We start from the raw sequence: 16,937 nt of genomic DNA, 5'->3' as shown, positions 1-16,937 counted from the left end.
GCTAGAATAACCTTTTTCGACCTGAGCCCACCAGTGTATGACACCGCACACAGGGGTGGGCGAGCATTTCAATGCCGCACACACACACCTCTCCAGGTAGCCCCCAGGAAGACACCGGTGATGGGCCCAGAGGACACCTGGGCATGCGGTCCTGCAGCAGGAACCCTCTCCATCCCCAGAGGAAATCTACTCCCTGATGAAAAACATCCAGGCCAGGAACCTGGATTTCAAACCCACGAAGGAACCGGGGCAAGGAGCTGTGACCTTGAGAGAAAACAGGAGAAAGATGCAGAGACCTGGTTTGAAATTTCCGAGAATGCTAAGATGATGGATGGAAAAGGGGGCCAGGTGGAGCAGAGAGGAGCCAGAGCCCTGGCTGGGATGAACGTGGAGGTGCCGGTGCCCGGGGCTCAAGCCCACTCCCGTACTTGCAGGAAGTGCCCTTTCAGGAGCCCCCAGCTGTCCAGAGCCATCCTTGTGCTTTCACGCCCCTGCCCTCCCTCCCCTTGCTGACACACGCAGGGCCCTGTGAATAGAGGACGTTTAATATTTCTGTGCTGGTCAAACAGAACACAGGTGGGGAGTACATAGGGGAGGGGGCGGAGGGCCCCCTGCCTCTTGGGAGGGGTGGCTTGTGAAGGGGTGTATGTGGGGGGTTTCTTGGGAAATAGTCCAAGGAGTCTTCTCAGCAAAGGGGCCTGGCCTGGGGTGTCACAAGCATCAATACACCCAGTCCTTGGCCTTAAGTTGGGGTCCCCCATAGGGGGTCTGTGGAGAGTCTCACTTTTTTTTCCAGCTCCTTCGCTGGAATCCACACTCCCAGTGCGATGGGGGACTTGGTCCTGGAGAGAGGGGTCTGGAGAGCCCCCAGTAAGCAGCCCAGGGTTGGGAAGAGGGCTCCCGTGCCTACCGCCCAAGGGGCCGAGAACCCCGCGGGATGCCGAGGGCTGCCCATCTCCTCCCCTCTGCCTGCTTTCCTTCCCCCGGGCTGGGCAAGAGCAGAGGGGAGGTGAGCAGGGCCGCCAACCTCTACTGAGTCCCAGGGTCCTCAGGGTGGGGTGGAGGGAGGGTGGAGAGAGAGGGTCTTGGCCACCAACAGACACTGTAAACTTTGGTTTAAAACAATAACTTAAGTTGGGGAGGGCTTCCAGCCTGGGGCCGGGATGGGAAGCGGGATGAGCAGGGGGTATGGGAGGCGACAAAGGAAAAAGCCAACAAAAAAGTTTTGGTTTTTGCTTCCGGCATAAGAAAGGTCTTTGGTCATCTGTGTAACTGGGGGGGTGGGGGCGCAGGGAAGGGGTGCTGAGGGCGGGTGAGGGAAGACTGCGATGGGGCACCTGAAGGCTGGGGTGGGAGTGACCTGCCGGGTCACAGCAGCCGCCGTGTTCATCCCACCCGCCCCTCAAGCCTGCTTTCAGCCTGGCCTTTCCCTGGACACAGGCAGGTGCTTCCCGCAGTCCTGGCACCCCGTGGGGCCCCAACTCCAGCCTCAAGGGCAGCTCGGCCGCCTTCAGCGGGTCCACCTCTACGAGTGCACCGGGCACAGGCCTCTGTGGAGGAGGTGGGCACCGGGTCACTTTCCTATGCTCCCTGGCCTGGGGGGCAGCACCCAGCAAATGGGAGTGGAAGCCCAGTTCCGCCTGGGGGGTGGACCTGGAACCAGGCAGCCCTACTCCCACGGAGCCCCCCAGGGCACTCCACTTGTCCCCCCCTCACCAGCTGTGGCTCTTGATCCGGCACAGCTGAGGGGCAGGTTTTTTCTGGGGCTGCTCTGAGACTGTAGCTGCCCCCAACCCAGGCCAGGGCAGGGGTAGGAGCGGGGGTGGAGCTACTTCTTCACAGTCAGGACAAGAAGGTGGAAGGGAGCACAAATTAGGGAAACGGGGGCCTCTGGCCAGAGACTACTGCCAGAGCAAGATGGGGGGGCCCTGGGTGTGAGAGGGTGGCTCAGCCCCGCCTGCGGGTCTCCATGGCACTGAGGGGCCCTGCGGGGGCGAGCTGGTGGGGGAGGAGGGCCCTGCTGCTGCTGCTGGTGGTTGGGGGGCGGGGGAGGCGGGATTCGGATGTGGGCGGGGGAGTCTGAGGAGGGGTCTGGGCCCTCCGTGTCCTCTGCCAGTCCCAGACCAGGGGTTCTGTGTCCCCTAGGGGGCGGCCGGTCCCTGCCCCCCCCACTCCGAGCGAGCGTCGTCGTAGGTCAGGTCACCTTGGGAGTTGCTGGCCCAGCCCCCCATCTGAGTCCTGGAAGTGCCTTGAGGTTGGGCGGGGCGAGGAGTCGGGGTAGGTGGGGCCTGGCTTCCGGGGGAGGGAGGGGTCTCACCCCTGCCCTGCCTGCCCCTAGAGGCCCTTAGGACAGTTCCTCTCCCGGCAGCTCCTCCTCCAGGTCCCTGTCTTCTGGAGGCCCCGAGGTGCTGGGGTTAGGGGGCCCCAGGGGGGGTCCCGGCCGCCTGTCTTCCTCCGCCTCAGCTGGCTCCTCTTTCACCTGCACCTGGTGGCTGTGACAGAAGGGATAATGTGGACACCCTGGAGGTCCTCTCCTGCCGGCCCAGCCCCAAATGCATCCAGGATCTGGGGGCGCAGGGGTGTGGCCAGAGTTTGCCTCATCTCTGAGCCGCTGGGGCCTGACGTCTCAGGTCTGGTCTCCCTTCAAAGGAAAGGAGGTCTTGGGATGGATAGAGATTGCTTATGGTTGGGAAGGAGAGAGGAAGGGAGATGACAGAGGATGGAGAAGGGAGGGAAATAAAGAGTGGGGGGGGGGGACGGGGGCGGGGAGGGGAGCAATGAGAAGGAAGAGAGGGGCCACCTGCCCTGGGAAGAGAGCTGTGCTGAAGGCGACAAGATGGGGATCCCAGCTGCAGGGGGAGAAGATTCTGCCTTCCTAATGTTTGCGGGGAGCACGGCGGTGGGCTGGGGTCCATGCCATGGGCTCACCTGTACTGGGGTGGGGAGAGGCGAGGGGGGCTGCTGCTGCCGTTGCTGGGCAGCGGCTCCATGGGGGCGCCCATGTCATCATGGCTGAGGGGCAGGAGGCTGCTGGCGGAGCCAGGGTTCAGCATGCCAGGGCTGTTGAGGAGGGGGAAGCTGCTCTCGGCCAGGGCAGCCTGGAGGGCACAGAGTTGGGGCCTGTCAGCGGGCTCCACCCAGTCAAGTACCGTCCCTTCCCCAGCCCTAGAGAGCCTCCCGTGTGTCCATGGGCTGCCGGATCTCTGGCACCCCCTCCCAAGGCCAGAGCTCCGAAGCTGAGCTGCCTCCCAGCTTTCCTGAGAACCTGGGCCTGACTTCTTCCCTTCCCGGGAGACAGAGGACCCCCCCCACCCCCTGCCCCCGCTGCCACCCCAGATCTGTAAGCCAGGGAAGGGATCACCACTGGCTATGCCAACCTACCCGCTCTGTGCCCCGTCTCTGCCAGGGAGGGTGGGGGAATGTCTCTTCTGAAGACCAGTGTGCTGGAGGGAAAGTGAGGGGGTGGGAGGGCACTGGGCGGGGGACCAGTCCACTACCTGGTAGCTGGCGTTAAGTGCTCCATAACTGAGGCCCGAAATCATGTTCTTCACCAGCGTGGGGCTCCTGGAGGAGAAAGAAGGCAGCGTCTGCTTCATTCATTCGCTTGTTCCTCATTCAGGTCTGGACCCTAACTGAGGGCGTGCTCTGTGCCAGGGACTGTCCCATTCATTAATCCTGGGAGGCCAGAGTCGGCTGTGCCCCATCTTATTCAATCCTCCCACGGACCTGGCACATCTGGGACCGAAAGCCCCCTTCACAGGTGAGCTGCCGGGGCTCCTAGGGGCCCTGGAATGTGCCCAGGTTCTCAGGGCTGAGAAGTAGGACCCAGACCCCTCCCAGTGTCTGTCTCCACGTCAGGTGGCCCAGTATTTTCTCTCCAGTCTAGATTTCCCGATGTCTGGCAAGGTCGGAGTGATAACCTCCATCGTCCCCTACTATAAAATCCACTTTCTTGCCATCCTGAATTTTGGGACATCCAATAAGCTGTGTGCTCAGCCTGTGCCCACATGCTCCACACCAAAGGCTTTTCTGCACAAAAAAGTGTTTAGGAGTTGGGTCAGGAAAAGCAATGGCTTAAGGCCATCCTTCCACAGTGACTATCCCCAGTTTAGAGGGTGTCTCAGAGAGGTTAAGGAACTGGCCCAAGGTCACACAGCTGGTGAGAAGCAGAGGTGTAATTCGAGCCCAGGTCTTCTGATTCCAAGCTGATAAGGGGACAGGAAGATTCCAAGCATTGTGACTGGCACATGGGGGCACTCAGAACGGAATGGCTTTCCTTTTCGGGTCCCAACCCTGCCCCAGCACCCACAGCTGCCTGAGGGTAGAGAGGCTCTTGTCTGGGGTGAAGGAATCTTTGAGGGGCACAGGCACCCACAGAGAGCCATCTAACTTGCTTCAGAGGCCCAAGATATGCAGGCAAGCCCATGTGGGGTGCTCGGTGTGGGGAGGTGGTGGTGCTGGAAGGGAGGCTGAGAGAGGAAACCTCCCCCAGATTCCCCAGTTTCCACTGAAGTGCTGCATGGTAGAGGTCAGAGACCCAGCTCTGCCAGGAATCTGCTGTGTGACCACCCTCCAGCCCCTTGTCCTCTCTGGGCCTCCTCTCCCTGTAAAATGAAGAGGCGGGGGGGGGGGGGGCCTGGAGATCTCACAGACTGGCTCATCCAGCAATAAGATGGGGGAGAGTGGCCCTGGGGATGGCAGCCCCCTCCCCAACGGCCACACTGGCTGCCATCTGCCCATGCCCCAGCTCCGGCCGGGGCTACTTTGGGCTTCTGTCTCTCTCTGGTGCCAGGTTCCCCTCAGCTCCTTCCCTCAGTCAGAAGCAAAAGACAGAAATGCCCTCTTCCTAATCATCTGTCACTTCCAGATTCCAGGCTCTCCTGGGCTCCTTCACCCCTTTCCTCCCCCCACCCCCGACCCCACAGTGGGAAGGATCCAGGGCAGAGAGGTACCCTGGACAGGTCTGGGGGGGGGGGTGGGCCCACGTACCCCGTCATCTTTGGTGGTCTCCGCTTCTGGTACTCCCGCTCGTCCACGGTCCACACGGCGCCCTTGACGTTCTCCACGCGCACGAAGCACTTATGCAGGCTGAGGTTGTGTCGCACTGCATTCTGGGGGCGCAGTGACAAGAAGCAGACGCTCAGAGGTGGCCCCTCCTCCGCTCGGGGGAGCACAGACAGGAGGGTCCTCAAGTCCCACCTGGTCCCACCTTCCCCAGCAACAAGCAAGGGGAGGGCCGGGCAGGAGAAGATGCAGCCGGAGCCGAGGGAAGACCCCACTGGGCCCTTGGAGCCAGGGGCTCCGGCATCCTCACCACCGCCAACCCATTGTATTGTCTGCTCCCTTCTCCCTGCCACGTTTTGGAAAACTCTGTCTACCAAGTGAAGGATACCTCGTTAGCGATAATCTGTTTTCTCAACATCGTTAGTCAGATGCATGTAGCTGTTAGGGCTTCTGAGCGGCAGGAGACCACACTCAGGTCCTGGCACCTCAGTGAGCCTGGGACACCTTACCTCAGGTGCACACAGAGTTCCCACTAAGCCTTTGAAAGTTTTGGGAATAACTCAGGAAGCCTCACTGCAACCTTCCTTGACCACCTTGGAGCGTGGGAGCCTTGACTTTGGGCTGTGGCTCAGAACAGACGGCTTACTGAGAGCATAAGGTATACAGTAGAGGCCTAATACATACTTGTTAACATAAGGAAGCTGAGAGAAAGGAGAGCCTGGGTTTAGTGACTGTACAGCAGGAAGAGGAGGGACAAGTCACCTTGTCGGTCCCGCCTCCTCCCAGCAGGATAACTTCAGGAATTGAGGTCATCCGGTTTGTAGGACACTTGGGTGGGGGCAGGGGTGCTTGGCCCAATTCCCCCCCGCACCCCGGGAACCTGGGCTAGGGCCCTCATCCACCCCCCCACCGCCCACCATGTGCCTCGCTCCTGTCCCCACGCTCTCCTCTCTCAACTTCACAGCCCCAGCCGTCCCCGTCCCTGTTACCTGTCCCCCCCTCAGCCTCCCGCACCTCATCTCCATCCTTGTCTCCTCTTTACATTTCTAAACGGGGAAGAAAGCAGGCTGGGCAGGCAGCCCATGCCCCTGGAGATCAATCCCCTCTCCCTTTCTCCCTTCCAACTCTTGCCACTTGCAACTGGCCCGATTTCATTACCAATTTTAATTTGCCTCTAATTAAATCCTGTGTATTTTTCCGACTCGCTTGCTAATCCACGAGGGAGGCGGGCGGCTGGAGTGGAATCTCTTGGAGCGATAATTACAAAGGGCCTAATCACGCCGGGGCTCCTGCCTTGGAATAAATTTGCCCGCATTACGGGGCTCCGATCCTCTGCTTTGCAAATGAGAATGACCCCAATTTCCGAGGATGGCCTCACTGGGGCTTTTTTCCCTCGTTTCGAAGCCTGATTCGTGATGAGAGACTAATTCATTACGCTGAAACATTAACGGCAATTTAAGGGGTCTGGCAGGGGCTGCGTAAACAAAAGGACAGGCCCACAACATGGGCCCTGGGAGGGGACAGACACGGCGGGGGGGGGGGGGTGGTGGCTGGCGAGTACCATCAGCTTGGCAGATGGCAGCTCTGTCCCCGGATGAACGGCAGCTGGCCTGGCCCACGCCAGCTCCCAACCCTTCTGCCCTGGTCTGAAGTGGACAGCATCCCAGGGTGGGGGCCCAAGAGAGTCAAGGAGGAGGAAGGAAAGGAAGCTGAAATAGTGGAGGAGAAGAGGAGGGACCTCAAGGGGCAGAGAAACGGGTCGGAAGTGGGGGCGGAAAGAAAATAGAATTGGGAGTAGACAGGGTGCATTTCCCAAGTGACGCGAATGGAAGCTTGGCGGCAAAAAATCCTGAAGGTCAGAGTGGACCGCAAGCTGAGGTGGATTCTGCTGGGCCACAGGGAGGGCGCAGGCAGTGCCCCCAGTGACAGAAGCAGCAGCAGAGCACAGTTAAATGGGAAGGTCACTCAATGAGCTGGCTGCTTGCTGGGACCTAGACTAGGGGAGGGGAGATGGAGGTGAAGACCTGGGAGGGAGACACGCCGCTGAGATGACCAAGGCTGGGCCACCAGTCGAAGGTGGTATGAGGCCCAAGGGGGCTGGGCTACAGGAGAGGTGGCTTCAAGATGGTCATCGAGGGGTTTAAGAAAGTCACCTAAACCAGCTCCTCCCGACCTCAAGAAAGGAGAGAAGTAGAGACTGCAGAGGGTGATGCAGTTAAGAGAGAACAAGAAAGGGTAGGTGGATGAGAGGCACTCTGCCCCCAAGGAGGAGGTTGTCTAGGGCAGTGAGGCTCCACATTGACTCCCCTAAAGGTAGACGATTAATATACAATATTAAAGTCAACATTACGTAACAATTGTAATGATCCCTAAAGTCTGTTCAGGACTCTATCATTTATGAAACGTGGTATCCAAACTGGCCTGCAGGTTGGAGACTGAACCAGGTGGCTCCAAGAAGGCCCTGATGGCTCAGAGAGAGGGCAGGACTGTGGTTGGCAGGAAATGACATCACTCGCAGCCAATCACAGCAGCTGTCCCAGCCTTGCAGCCTCTTGGCCAAGCTTTGGGAATTGGGCACGGGGATACAGAAGGCCACGGAGCAGTCTCTCCTGCTGCACTTGGCACAGAGAAGGCAGAGAAGGCTGGGCCCTGTACAGACCCCACCTCGTCCTGGTCACTGGTAGGGAGGGGGCCCTAGTGACACTTGTTGAAACCTGGTGGGATCGGGGAGGTAGGCTGTTTAACTGCAGCTTCTGCACTGGCCAGCAGAGGGACTCAAGAGCCAGGGATCCAACTCAGGTCTTGAGATGTGGGGGACTCCTTCCCGGGTGTCCATCCTTTCCCACAGGGTACCGACACTCCCTTCTCCTTCCCCTCACCCCCTCCCACCCTGCTGCACAGAACCTAACATTCTCACCCATCAGAGAGCCAGACTCATACCCCCTGTGCTGGCTCTAGAAAAACAAATGGCTTAGCGTCCCAGCCCACAACTCTTGTGTCCCATTTTCCTAGGTTCCCTCCCTTGTCTGTTTCTGATCCCCCAGGAGAACTCGTATGGCTGAAGGTGTTAAAATGACTAATTGGATGAAGACAATTATCTTCCTGCTACTGATGGCAGAGCTGGGGAGAGTGTGAGCGTTTGTGTTTGTGCCCCAGTGTATTCCAGTCCAGGGTCTCGGTCCACCCACGTGTCCAGGCCTGCGAGCCCCCTCCGTCCACCCATCCTGGGCTTCAGACCATGCGCCTTTAGCCGAGGACTCTGAACCCTGTGGGTCTCCTGTGAATGTAACCCCGGCCTCCCTACCAGGCTCAGGCGCTACCGACTCCCGCAGGCCCTACTTCAGGGAGCTGGGGTTTTTGGGCCCATGCAGGGAGCGCTCCAGAGAAGTGGAGGTGGAGGTGGAGGGGTCCAGGGCCCAGCCTGGGGCCTGGTGGGGCCACTTCTATAGAACTGCCACCCCGAGGGGACTGTTAGGTAGCCTTGGTCTCAAAGGGATCTGGAGATGTCCAAGGCCGCCTGGGGCCCTGGCAAGGAGGGACGGGCATGCCTCACCTTCCAGGTGGCCGTGTTTCTCCGGAAATAGGCGAACATCCTGGTGAACCAGTTATAGATCTCATTCAGGGTCAGCTGCCTGTCGGGGGTTTCCAGGATGGCCTGTGGACAAGGAAGAAGTACAGGGACCCTCAGTCTGGGCCTGCAAGGGCCACAGGCCTGTGTGCTCTGCCCCAGCTCCCCTCAGCCTGGCCCCTAACTCATCTGAGAGCAGAGGAGACCCGCTGCGGAAGCATGTGGACAAGACCGGGGGTGCCTGATGGTCCCCTGAGAGGGGCAGGCTGGTTACAGCCCAGCCAGAGGCTAAAAGGAACACGAGCCTCGAGGGCCGTGCACTTGTGCGAGGAGCACGTGAACTTCTGCTGCAGGGAAAATGGCTCCAAGGGCCCCTGCCCTAGACTGGGAAGGAAAGCAGTATTCTTGGGAGAAAGAGGTCCGGGGGTGGGGGCTGTTTGGAATTTATCCTGGTTTTTGTAAAGGGCACCCTCAACATGAGATGGCGTGTGGATGTGTGTGTGTGTGTGTGGATGTGTGTGTGTGTGTGTGTGTGTGTATCTGAGACAGAGAAAAGGAGACAGACTACAAGTGACCATAAGTCTATCAGAAAATTGTCTCATGGGAGTGTGTGTACGTGGAAATGAGGGTATGGATGACTCAGGGGGTGTAAGTGGCATCAACAGTGTGTGTGCTCCCACAGACAGGCCTGAGTGACCAGCAGGATGGCTCAGCCGAAGCCCATGTGAGGGGCCGTCTGGCTGAGAAGGAAAACGCAGGTGTGAGTGGGAGGAGACAAGTGTGAGATGGAAAGTTACGTTCTCTGGTCCCGGGACCCTGAGGGAGGGGTGCAGACTGTGTGCCTCCCCCCACCCCACCCCCCGGACTCCGTCTACCTTCCCACACTCACCTGGCGGATGAGGGAGGCGTAAGTGAAGGGGGGCCGGACGTCGGCGTTCTTGTAGAACTCGTGATTCTGGGCCAGCTCTGGGGGAGACAGGCAGAGGCTGAGGTAGCCAGAAGGGGGGGTCCAGCTTGGGGAAAGACACCCCTCCCCACGGCCCTTACCTGAGGAGATGGGGGAGCAGAACTTGTCGCTGGTCCTCCGCCGGGCGGGTCCCCCACTGTGCAGGGAGGCAGAGCCGAGGCCAGGGGGCCGTAGGGGGGTGACAGGGGCAGCGGCCGAGGTGGGGGGGTGTACGAGACCATCTGGGAACGAGTCCGCTGCGGACACGGTCACCTTGGAGAATGAGGAGGAGCCGGGGACTGGGTTCAGCTGTGAGCAACGGGGAGGATGCTGAGACCAGTGCCGACAGGATGAGGGGTCCCGGGCGAGGGGGGGGGGGCGGTTCTTGGAGGGCCGCAGGGAGGGGAGAGTCACTCACTGGCTGGCTGAAGGGCTTAGGCTCCGAGGGCCGCATGTGCAGATGGGCCATCATGGCCTGCAGCCGCTCGCTCTCCTTGGCGAGCTGTGGAGAGGTGGGAGGTGAGCAGGGGTTGTGCCTGGTGGCGGGGAGGGGCAGTCGGGCCCTCCTCCTCCACATACCAAGGCCGTCACCACCATGCGCCCCCGCCCTTGGTACCCCAGCTCCCTCCGTCCCTTGCTCCCGGAAGACCTTGGCTTTTCCCTGCCCCTCTGGCCCCTCACACCCGCAAAGCCAGGACTGGGGGCTGCAGGCTCCATGAAGCCCTCCCCGCTTCTCCAGACTGTGTGTCCCCAGCCTAGACCCCCGCACAGCCGCTGCACTCTGGGGGGCCTTCTTCCCAACAGCACACGCCTTTCCTCCCCCTCGAGAGCAGAGGCTGTGGCTGAACAACACCCAAGTTCAGTGGCACTTGTGTGTGAGAGTGCCCTCACACACTGAATGGAGATGCAGGGATGGATGAATGATTCATTCACCCCTCTTCATAGATTCAATAGATCTTTTACAACCACCCTCTCGCGCAGGGAGCTCTGCGAGGTGCCAGAGGGACATGGGTAAATATTGATTGACTGCCTGATGGACTGTCCTGAGTAGCCTCCTGAGTATTCCGTGCTGCAGAGTGTAGACTCCGGAGCCAGACTGCCCCGGTTCCAATCCCAGCTCTGCCACCCACTGGCTGAGTGATCAGAGGCAAGTTACTTCACCTCGACGCCTCTGTCTTCTGTATCTGTAAACTGGGCACGACAATAGTAGCTACCAACCATACAAGGCCGTTCAGAGGAGCCCTCGCGTCACATAGGTATTTAGTAGAGCACAAGGTAAGGGCTCAGTATGTTAGCTATGCATACCATTTTTGCTGTTTGTGTTAGTATGGGTCTCTTCGGGACCTCGCATCAGAGAGGCCCCCAACCCTGGCTTCCCCCTCAGAATCGGACTGCCCTCACCTTACAACCATGGTAACAAGGACCTAGAAAGCATGAGATGACCCTTCCATGGGACCCCCTAAATCCCTCCTGGAAAGTGAGTGCTGGGCGGGAGCCCCCCCACGCCCCTCTCCCGCAGCCTGAGGCCACACCTGGATCTCCAGCTGCTGTACCACCTGCATCTGCACGCGGCACTGGGCTGTGCTCCGGTCGTCCAGGGCGTGCTCGGTGTTGAGGTGTCTTCCGGGGGAGGAGGGGGTGGAGAAGAGAAAGTTGGCCTTGGTTCTGCTGTCACCACCCACCCCATCCCACCCTGTAATCCCGCCCACAGCCTGGAAAGCAGACAGACCAAGAGACACAAAGAAGGGAAAAGGATGGGGAAAAAAACAGAAACAAAAACAAAAACGGGGCATCGGAGGAAGCCGCCTTCTCGTCAGCCTCCTTTGATGTCTTTGCTAAAACCCCAGCTACACAGAGATCTAACTGCAAATGAACTAATTAAGTAAACCTCTGACGAAGCGTGAAAACAATTTGTTTGACCCTGATGCTGCAAGGGTCTGGGAGACAGCGGAGCTAATCGGTCAGTGACAGAGCCTGGCACGGCTATGGCAGCTGGCTGCCTGCTGCCAGCCGCCTGTCCGCCAGGCCCGAAGGCCGTCACTAGGCCGTCGCTCTCCGGGGCTGGGGCTGGGGGAAGCCGGGGGCGGGGGCCGTGGGGGAAGTCTTCTCCTTCTCCTCACACCCCCAACCTGCTGGCCCAGGAAACACAGACCGCAGACGGGGTAGGAGTGACCGGGGAGTTGATGGGGGGCAGAGAAGGAACGAGGCCCCCCCCCCGCTGGAGTGAGGATGGCAGGACAGCTGGTGGCTGAAGGCGCAAGAAGTGACAAGCTAGGTGGCAGGCTGGGGGATGAGGGGCCCTGTTAGGGGGGGCAGGCTGGGGGGCGAAGGAGAGTGGGGCTGACACCTACTTGATAAACTGGCCCAGGTCTTCACACAGGGTCTCACAGCCTGGCCACTTGCACTCTCCGTGTCCGTAGAGGGGGTGGGAGCCGGGCGTCTCCTCGTGGGAGGAGCTGGGAGGGCAGGAGGGAGATGGTGGTCAGGGACCCTGAAGACCCCGGCAGCCCTGGGTCCCGCCCAGCCCCAGCTCCCCTACTGACGACGTTTCTGTCCCTCATACAGGTTCCCCAGAGGCCAGGCACAGTTGTGTGTGCCCCGGGAGAGGCAAACCTGCCCATCCCTGAGCTCCACAACCCCACCCCAGCCTCTACCACAGGTGCCAGCCCTCAGGGTCAAGGCCAGTCCCCGGGCAGGTCTGCAGCACCTCCTCCCAGCCGGAGGCCCATACCTGTCTCTCCGAGGTGTGAGCACAGTGGGCTGTCCGTTGGGCAGGGTGTGGTGGGAGAGGGGGGGTGAGACTTTGGGGGGGGCGGCGAACGAGGTAGCGGTGGTGGCCGTGCCGGTGAGGTCCAGCCCCTCCTGCTTAACGCTGTCCTCGGCGGGCTGCCCGGGGGCACCCTCGCCCTTCCACAGCTGGGGCAGGTCCGTCGGGCACACGGCTGCGATGGGAGGGAGAGAGAGGGGAGGCTGGCCGGGCCCCAGGAACGCAGGGGGCCCCCGCCTCACTCCCAGCGCGCGCGGGGACAGCGAGGGCGTGGGGCTGGGGCTGGCCGGGGGCGGCACTCACCTTGTGGGAGGGTCTGGAGGGGCCCCGGGGCTCGGCTGGGCTGCAGGCTGAGCGGGGCTGGGGCTGGCTGGGGGCGGCACTCACCTTGTGGGGGGGTCTGGAGGGGCCCCGGGGCTCGGCTGGGCTGCAGGCTGAGCCCCTGTCTCTGCAGGCTGAGTAGGTGCTGTTGCTGCAGCTGTTGCATTTGCAGGAGCTGTTGCTGGAAGGCCAGCTGCTTGTTCCCCAGGGCCTGGTGGGGGGCCCGAGGGGGCGGGCAGAGAGGGGTGCCGTCAGCCTCAGGCGTGCCATCTGGCCCCCACCCTGCGGCCACCCCCTCCCAGGGCCTGTCGGCCCCCGGAGCTGTCGTCGTGGTGTCTGCAGCCGCAGCCTCCCTGCTCCCGGCCCAGCTTCCATAGGGCTGCATGCCTCCTCGCAGGAAACACGCACGCACACACACACACACGCACGCACGCACGCACGCACGCAGACACACACGGCCAGACCCAGACACGCAGCACGACGCCCTCCCCGCGCCCGCCTCCCTCCTTCCACCACAGCTGTGCTCGCCTGGGGGGCGCGGGGGGCTCTCATCACAATGATGGATGAGCCTGTCAGATTCCAGGGGCCACTCCCGCCTGGCGGGCACCCTTCCCACATGCCCGGGGTGCCCCCCTTCCGCTCTGAGGAGGGGGCCTCCTCCCCTCCAGCTCCTCTCCCCTCTTGCTTCTTAGATATCTACAGAGAATCAGGGCGTCTGACGGGACTTTCAAAGATCAGCATCGACAGGTCATCAGGACCCAGGCTAGGGAACAGTCACATCACTGCTGCCCAGGTGCCCGCCGCCTGCCCGCACTTGTCACTCTGCTCTTAGTGGCTCCCTCTCTCCTGCTCTGGCCCTGCTCCCCCCGCCCCCCCCCCACCCCCAGATTCAGTACTTCACACAAGCACTGACAGTCAGTCTGTCAGCGAGCCTTTTCTGAGCCCCAGGAGCCGAGCCTGTCCCGGGCTCTGGAGGCAGGGATGGCTCAGCCCACCTGTCCTGGAGGTGGGGTGGTGGGCTGGCTATTCAGCCTAGAGACAATGCAGAGAAGGAAGCAAAGAGGAGACCTTTGTCTCAGCCTAGAGACAATGCAGAGAAGGAAGCAAAGAGGGGGAGGCTGAGGGCGGGAGGGAATGACTGGGTGTCAGCAGGGCAGCCTCCTGGGAAGAGGCAGCTCGAACTTGGCTGTGGTTTGGCCAGCAGGAGGGAAGTGCGTGTCTGGGACACGGGGTGGGGGGGCACTGCAGGGCCTGGTATGGAAGCTCAGAAGGCACTGTGGCCCAGATGGGGCAGGGGGTGCAGGCTGGGGAGTTCTCTGGAGATGCAGGGCAGGATGTTACAAGAAGCAACAGAAGTTGGGGCAGGGCTGAGGGGAGGGACTGAAAGATTTTCAGAACCAGGCTAGAGGGCTGAGGTGCTGGGTCACTAACAGACAAGCAGGCAGGAAGAGGGCATGACCACGAGGCAGCCGGTCATGAGTGCGGACCACCCAACACTCACATACCCGTCTACGCGCATGTGCTCAGATAACACAGGGCTCAGCCCTTCTGCTCTCCTAATCCAACAACACAGAGCGAGGAGAGGAGGACTGAATGGGGTTGAGGGGAGGTGGTGGAACGTGGGCCTCCATCCCCCCATCCGGTCCCCGAGCCTTTCCTGGTTTTTCTGCTATCCCCACAAGACCATTCTGTCCTGACCACTTCGGGACTCCCAGCCCCTGGCTAGGAGAGGGCTGGCGCTGCAGGCGAGGGGCGGGGCACATCCTCTGAGGGGGCACATCCGGCCCCGCCCGAGCCCCTTACCTCTTTGGGTTGCTGCTTCCCAGCCTGCTGCTGCGTGAGGAGCTGTAAGTGGAGCTGTTCTTGCTGCTTCTTGTAATATTCCTGCAGCTGGGGGTCGACAGCAGGGTGGGAGTGGGTTAGCACAGGCGGGGGACTGCTGACCCCAAAGCAACGGCCAACCCTCTCGGGACTGGGCTGCTGTGAAACAGATGGTCCAGCAGGGAGATATCTGCTCCGAGAGAGGCTCTCCCAGAGCAGAGCCTGGACGGAGAGGGGACGGAGAGGGGACGGAGAGGGGACGGAGAGGGCAGAGGGGAGCCTCCCCGCACAGCGCCGAGCCCTCCCCCTCCCTTGGTGGGTGAGGATGAAGTGCCAGCATGTTCTCTGTCCTTCCCTGGGGTTTGGAGATACAGGTGGGGCGCTGGGAGGCCGTATGGGGGTGTGTGGGAGTCTGCTGTGGGAGAGGCCCAACCTCTGACCCCTCCCCAGCTGTCCTGGAGGAATGCAGGTCAGTCCGGCCGGAGCGGTCTCTCTGGTTTCTGCCACCGCTTTGGCCTTTGGTGATGTTGGTAGTAAACAGGGTGGGAGTGGGGAGGCCAGTGCCTGGAACACCTCACCCTCCGCTCCCTGACCTCCCAGGCGGCCCCGGGACCAGGCTCACCTGCTGTAGCATGAGCGCCTGCTGCTGCTGGAGCAAGGCCTGCAGCTGTGGGGGCGACAGGATCTGCTGCATCTGCTGGGGGGTGAGCATCTGTGGCGACATCATGGCCACCGACACGGGCACCTGTGAGATTCGGCCGCGTCAGCCCCTCACCTCCGCCCCACCCCGGGGAGGGTGCGCGCCCAAGCCCCTGCCCACAGCAGGGCAGAGCAGCTCCGCAGTGAGCTGCCTGGGCTCACGTTCTGGATCTGCCACCTGCTAGCTGTGCGCCTCTGGACAAGTGACTCACCTCCCTTGTTCTTGGTTTTCTCGTCTCTGAAATGGAAGTAGCGACAGTGCCTGCCTCTTAAGGTCGTTATGAGGGCTAATGAGTTAGTACTTAGAACAGAGCCTGCAGGCGGTTGGACATTACTGCAGGATGTGCTGTCTTTGGTGCACGAAGATTGGACCCCAGCGACACTGGTTAGTAGAATCCATGCTTCGCAGGGTTTCTCCCCCAGTGATGGGGAGGGGCAGCACCTAGCCACTGCTGACTCCAGCTCAGTCCGTTCTGAGAACACGACCTACAAGGTGGGCCTGGCCAGGAGGGCAGCCTGCAGCCCACACGGCATGAGGACCTGGACTTCGGCCCCTCTCACGTGCGTGTCACGTGCTACAGCACACCTGTCTAGACGGCACACACAGTGACCGGGAGCTGACGCCCAGGGAGCACCGTGAGGGCCACCCTGTGTGAGTCTGTACGCGTAATCACCTAACTAGGTCCCAGTGGGGTGGAAAGAACGCCACGCAGAGACGCGGGGAGAGGGCAGGCTGCTCCTCCCCGCTCTGCAATGAACTTGCCAAGTGACCTCCAGCCATTCACTGGCTGTCTCTGGGGTGTCAGTTTCCTCCACCATAAAACAGAGATGCCTCCTTCCAGCTGGAACTTGCAGGATTCTCATAGTAGGGCAGCTTTCTGCCCCCTGTCCTGGGTGAGGCCTCTATAGGAGGCCCAGAGAATCTAGCTACAGGCAAAAGGTTCAGGGAAAAGCAGTACCATCATTCTTTTCCCAGTTCCCACCTCCCCTGAAACCCCTAGCCTGTGCAGTCATAGCCTGGGTAGTCCAAGCTGCAGCACTGCCTTGATGCCCTGTTTTAGCAGGACAGGTGTCCTGGCACGGCAATCGGCCACCCCCATCGCACTTCAAGCTCCATGTGCACAAGTCTCTAATCTCCCGTCTCACTCCCCAGCCCTAGCAGAGCTGGCACATGGCAGGCACTCGCTAGGTGTGTGCTCCCCCCGAGGTGAGTTACCTTCTTGGCAGATCAACCCTGGGGCAGGGAGGGAGGGGTGCTGGTGGGCCAGTCCAGGGGGAGTGTCTCGCAGAGACTTGTCCTGGTCAGGACAGCACAGCTTATGTCCCCAGTGGATTCCTGGGCCCTTTCACCTTCCCCCAGCCCCACAGGTGGGGCAGAAGAGGAGGAGTTGGTTCCATTCAGGATCCCTGGCAGAGGCAAGGCTCAGCCTCAAGCCACCAGTGAGGGCATCCCCAGGCAGAGGAGCAATGGGGGGGAAGTGCAGTGGCTCCAGGGACATCGGTAAGTCTCACTGCCCCCACCTCTTCTTGCGCCCCCTTCACTAGTGGCTGAGCCCCAGCCCTGGGCTCCCCTCCTTTACTGCAGCCATCTCTGTGCAAACATCCCTGGAAGGGGCACCTAGCTTTTTAGCCACGGCCACGCCGTGTGAATGAAGGCTCTGAGGGGCCTCTAACGACGAGCCTTAAGCGGCAGCGTTGGGACTCACGTGCAGGTCTGTGTGCTCTGCAGTTCCCTATGTTCCCACATCCCACACCGCCTGTCTCCCCGCCGCTCAGAGCAGGTCTTGAGAAGGGTTAGGAGAGTGTGTGGA

The 16,937-nt window shown here is 61.0% G+C and overlaps 1 protein-coding gene across 5 annotated transcripts in view; it reads right to left on the bottom strand.

Annotated features, from left to right (window-relative positions):
• Positions 1 to 2,344: 2,344 nt before the first annotated feature.
• Positions 2,345 to 16,937, bottom strand: part of FOXP4 (forkhead box P4) — a 30,648-nt gene continuing 16,055 nt past the window's right edge. For 2 of the 5 annotated variants that reach the window (XM_065885715.1, XM_065885718.1), the window contains 14 exons: positions 15,050 to 15,172; positions 14,410 to 14,496; positions 12,673 to 12,817; positions 12,250 to 12,460; positions 11,870 to 11,974; positions 11,051 to 11,138; positions 9,937 to 10,020; positions 9,620 to 9,827; positions 9,462 to 9,538; positions 8,558 to 8,659; positions 4,990 to 5,111; positions 3,498 to 3,564; positions 2,929 to 3,098; positions 2,345 to 2,492 (listed from right to left, as the gene is read on the bottom strand). In XM_065885715.1, the coding sequence (XP_065741787.1) occupies positions 2,345 to 2,492; positions 2,929 to 3,098; positions 3,498 to 3,564; positions 4,990 to 5,111; positions 8,558 to 8,659; positions 9,462 to 9,538; positions 9,620 to 9,827; positions 9,937 to 10,020; positions 11,051 to 11,138; positions 11,870 to 11,974; positions 12,250 to 12,460; positions 12,673 to 12,817; positions 14,410 to 14,496; positions 15,050 to 15,172 (1,737 nt within the window). The remainder of the gene's footprint in view (positions 2,493 to 2,928; positions 3,099 to 3,497; positions 3,565 to 4,989; positions 5,112 to 8,557; positions 8,660 to 9,461; positions 9,539 to 9,619; positions 9,828 to 9,936; positions 10,021 to 11,050; positions 11,139 to 11,869; positions 11,975 to 12,249; positions 12,461 to 12,672; positions 12,818 to 14,409; positions 14,497 to 15,049; positions 15,173 to 16,937) is intronic. The other 3 variants (XM_065885717.1, XM_065885719.1, XM_065885716.1) reach the window with 2 other exon arrangements.

Source organism: Phocoena phocoena, chromosome 10 (assembly GCF_963924675.1).
Source record: "Phocoena phocoena chromosome 10, mPhoPho1.1, whole genome shotgun sequence".
Lineage (NCBI taxonomy): Eukaryota > Metazoa > Chordata > Mammalia > Artiodactyla > Phocoenidae > Phocoena > Phocoena phocoena.
This window is presented reverse-complemented; position numbering and strand designations above follow the sequence as displayed.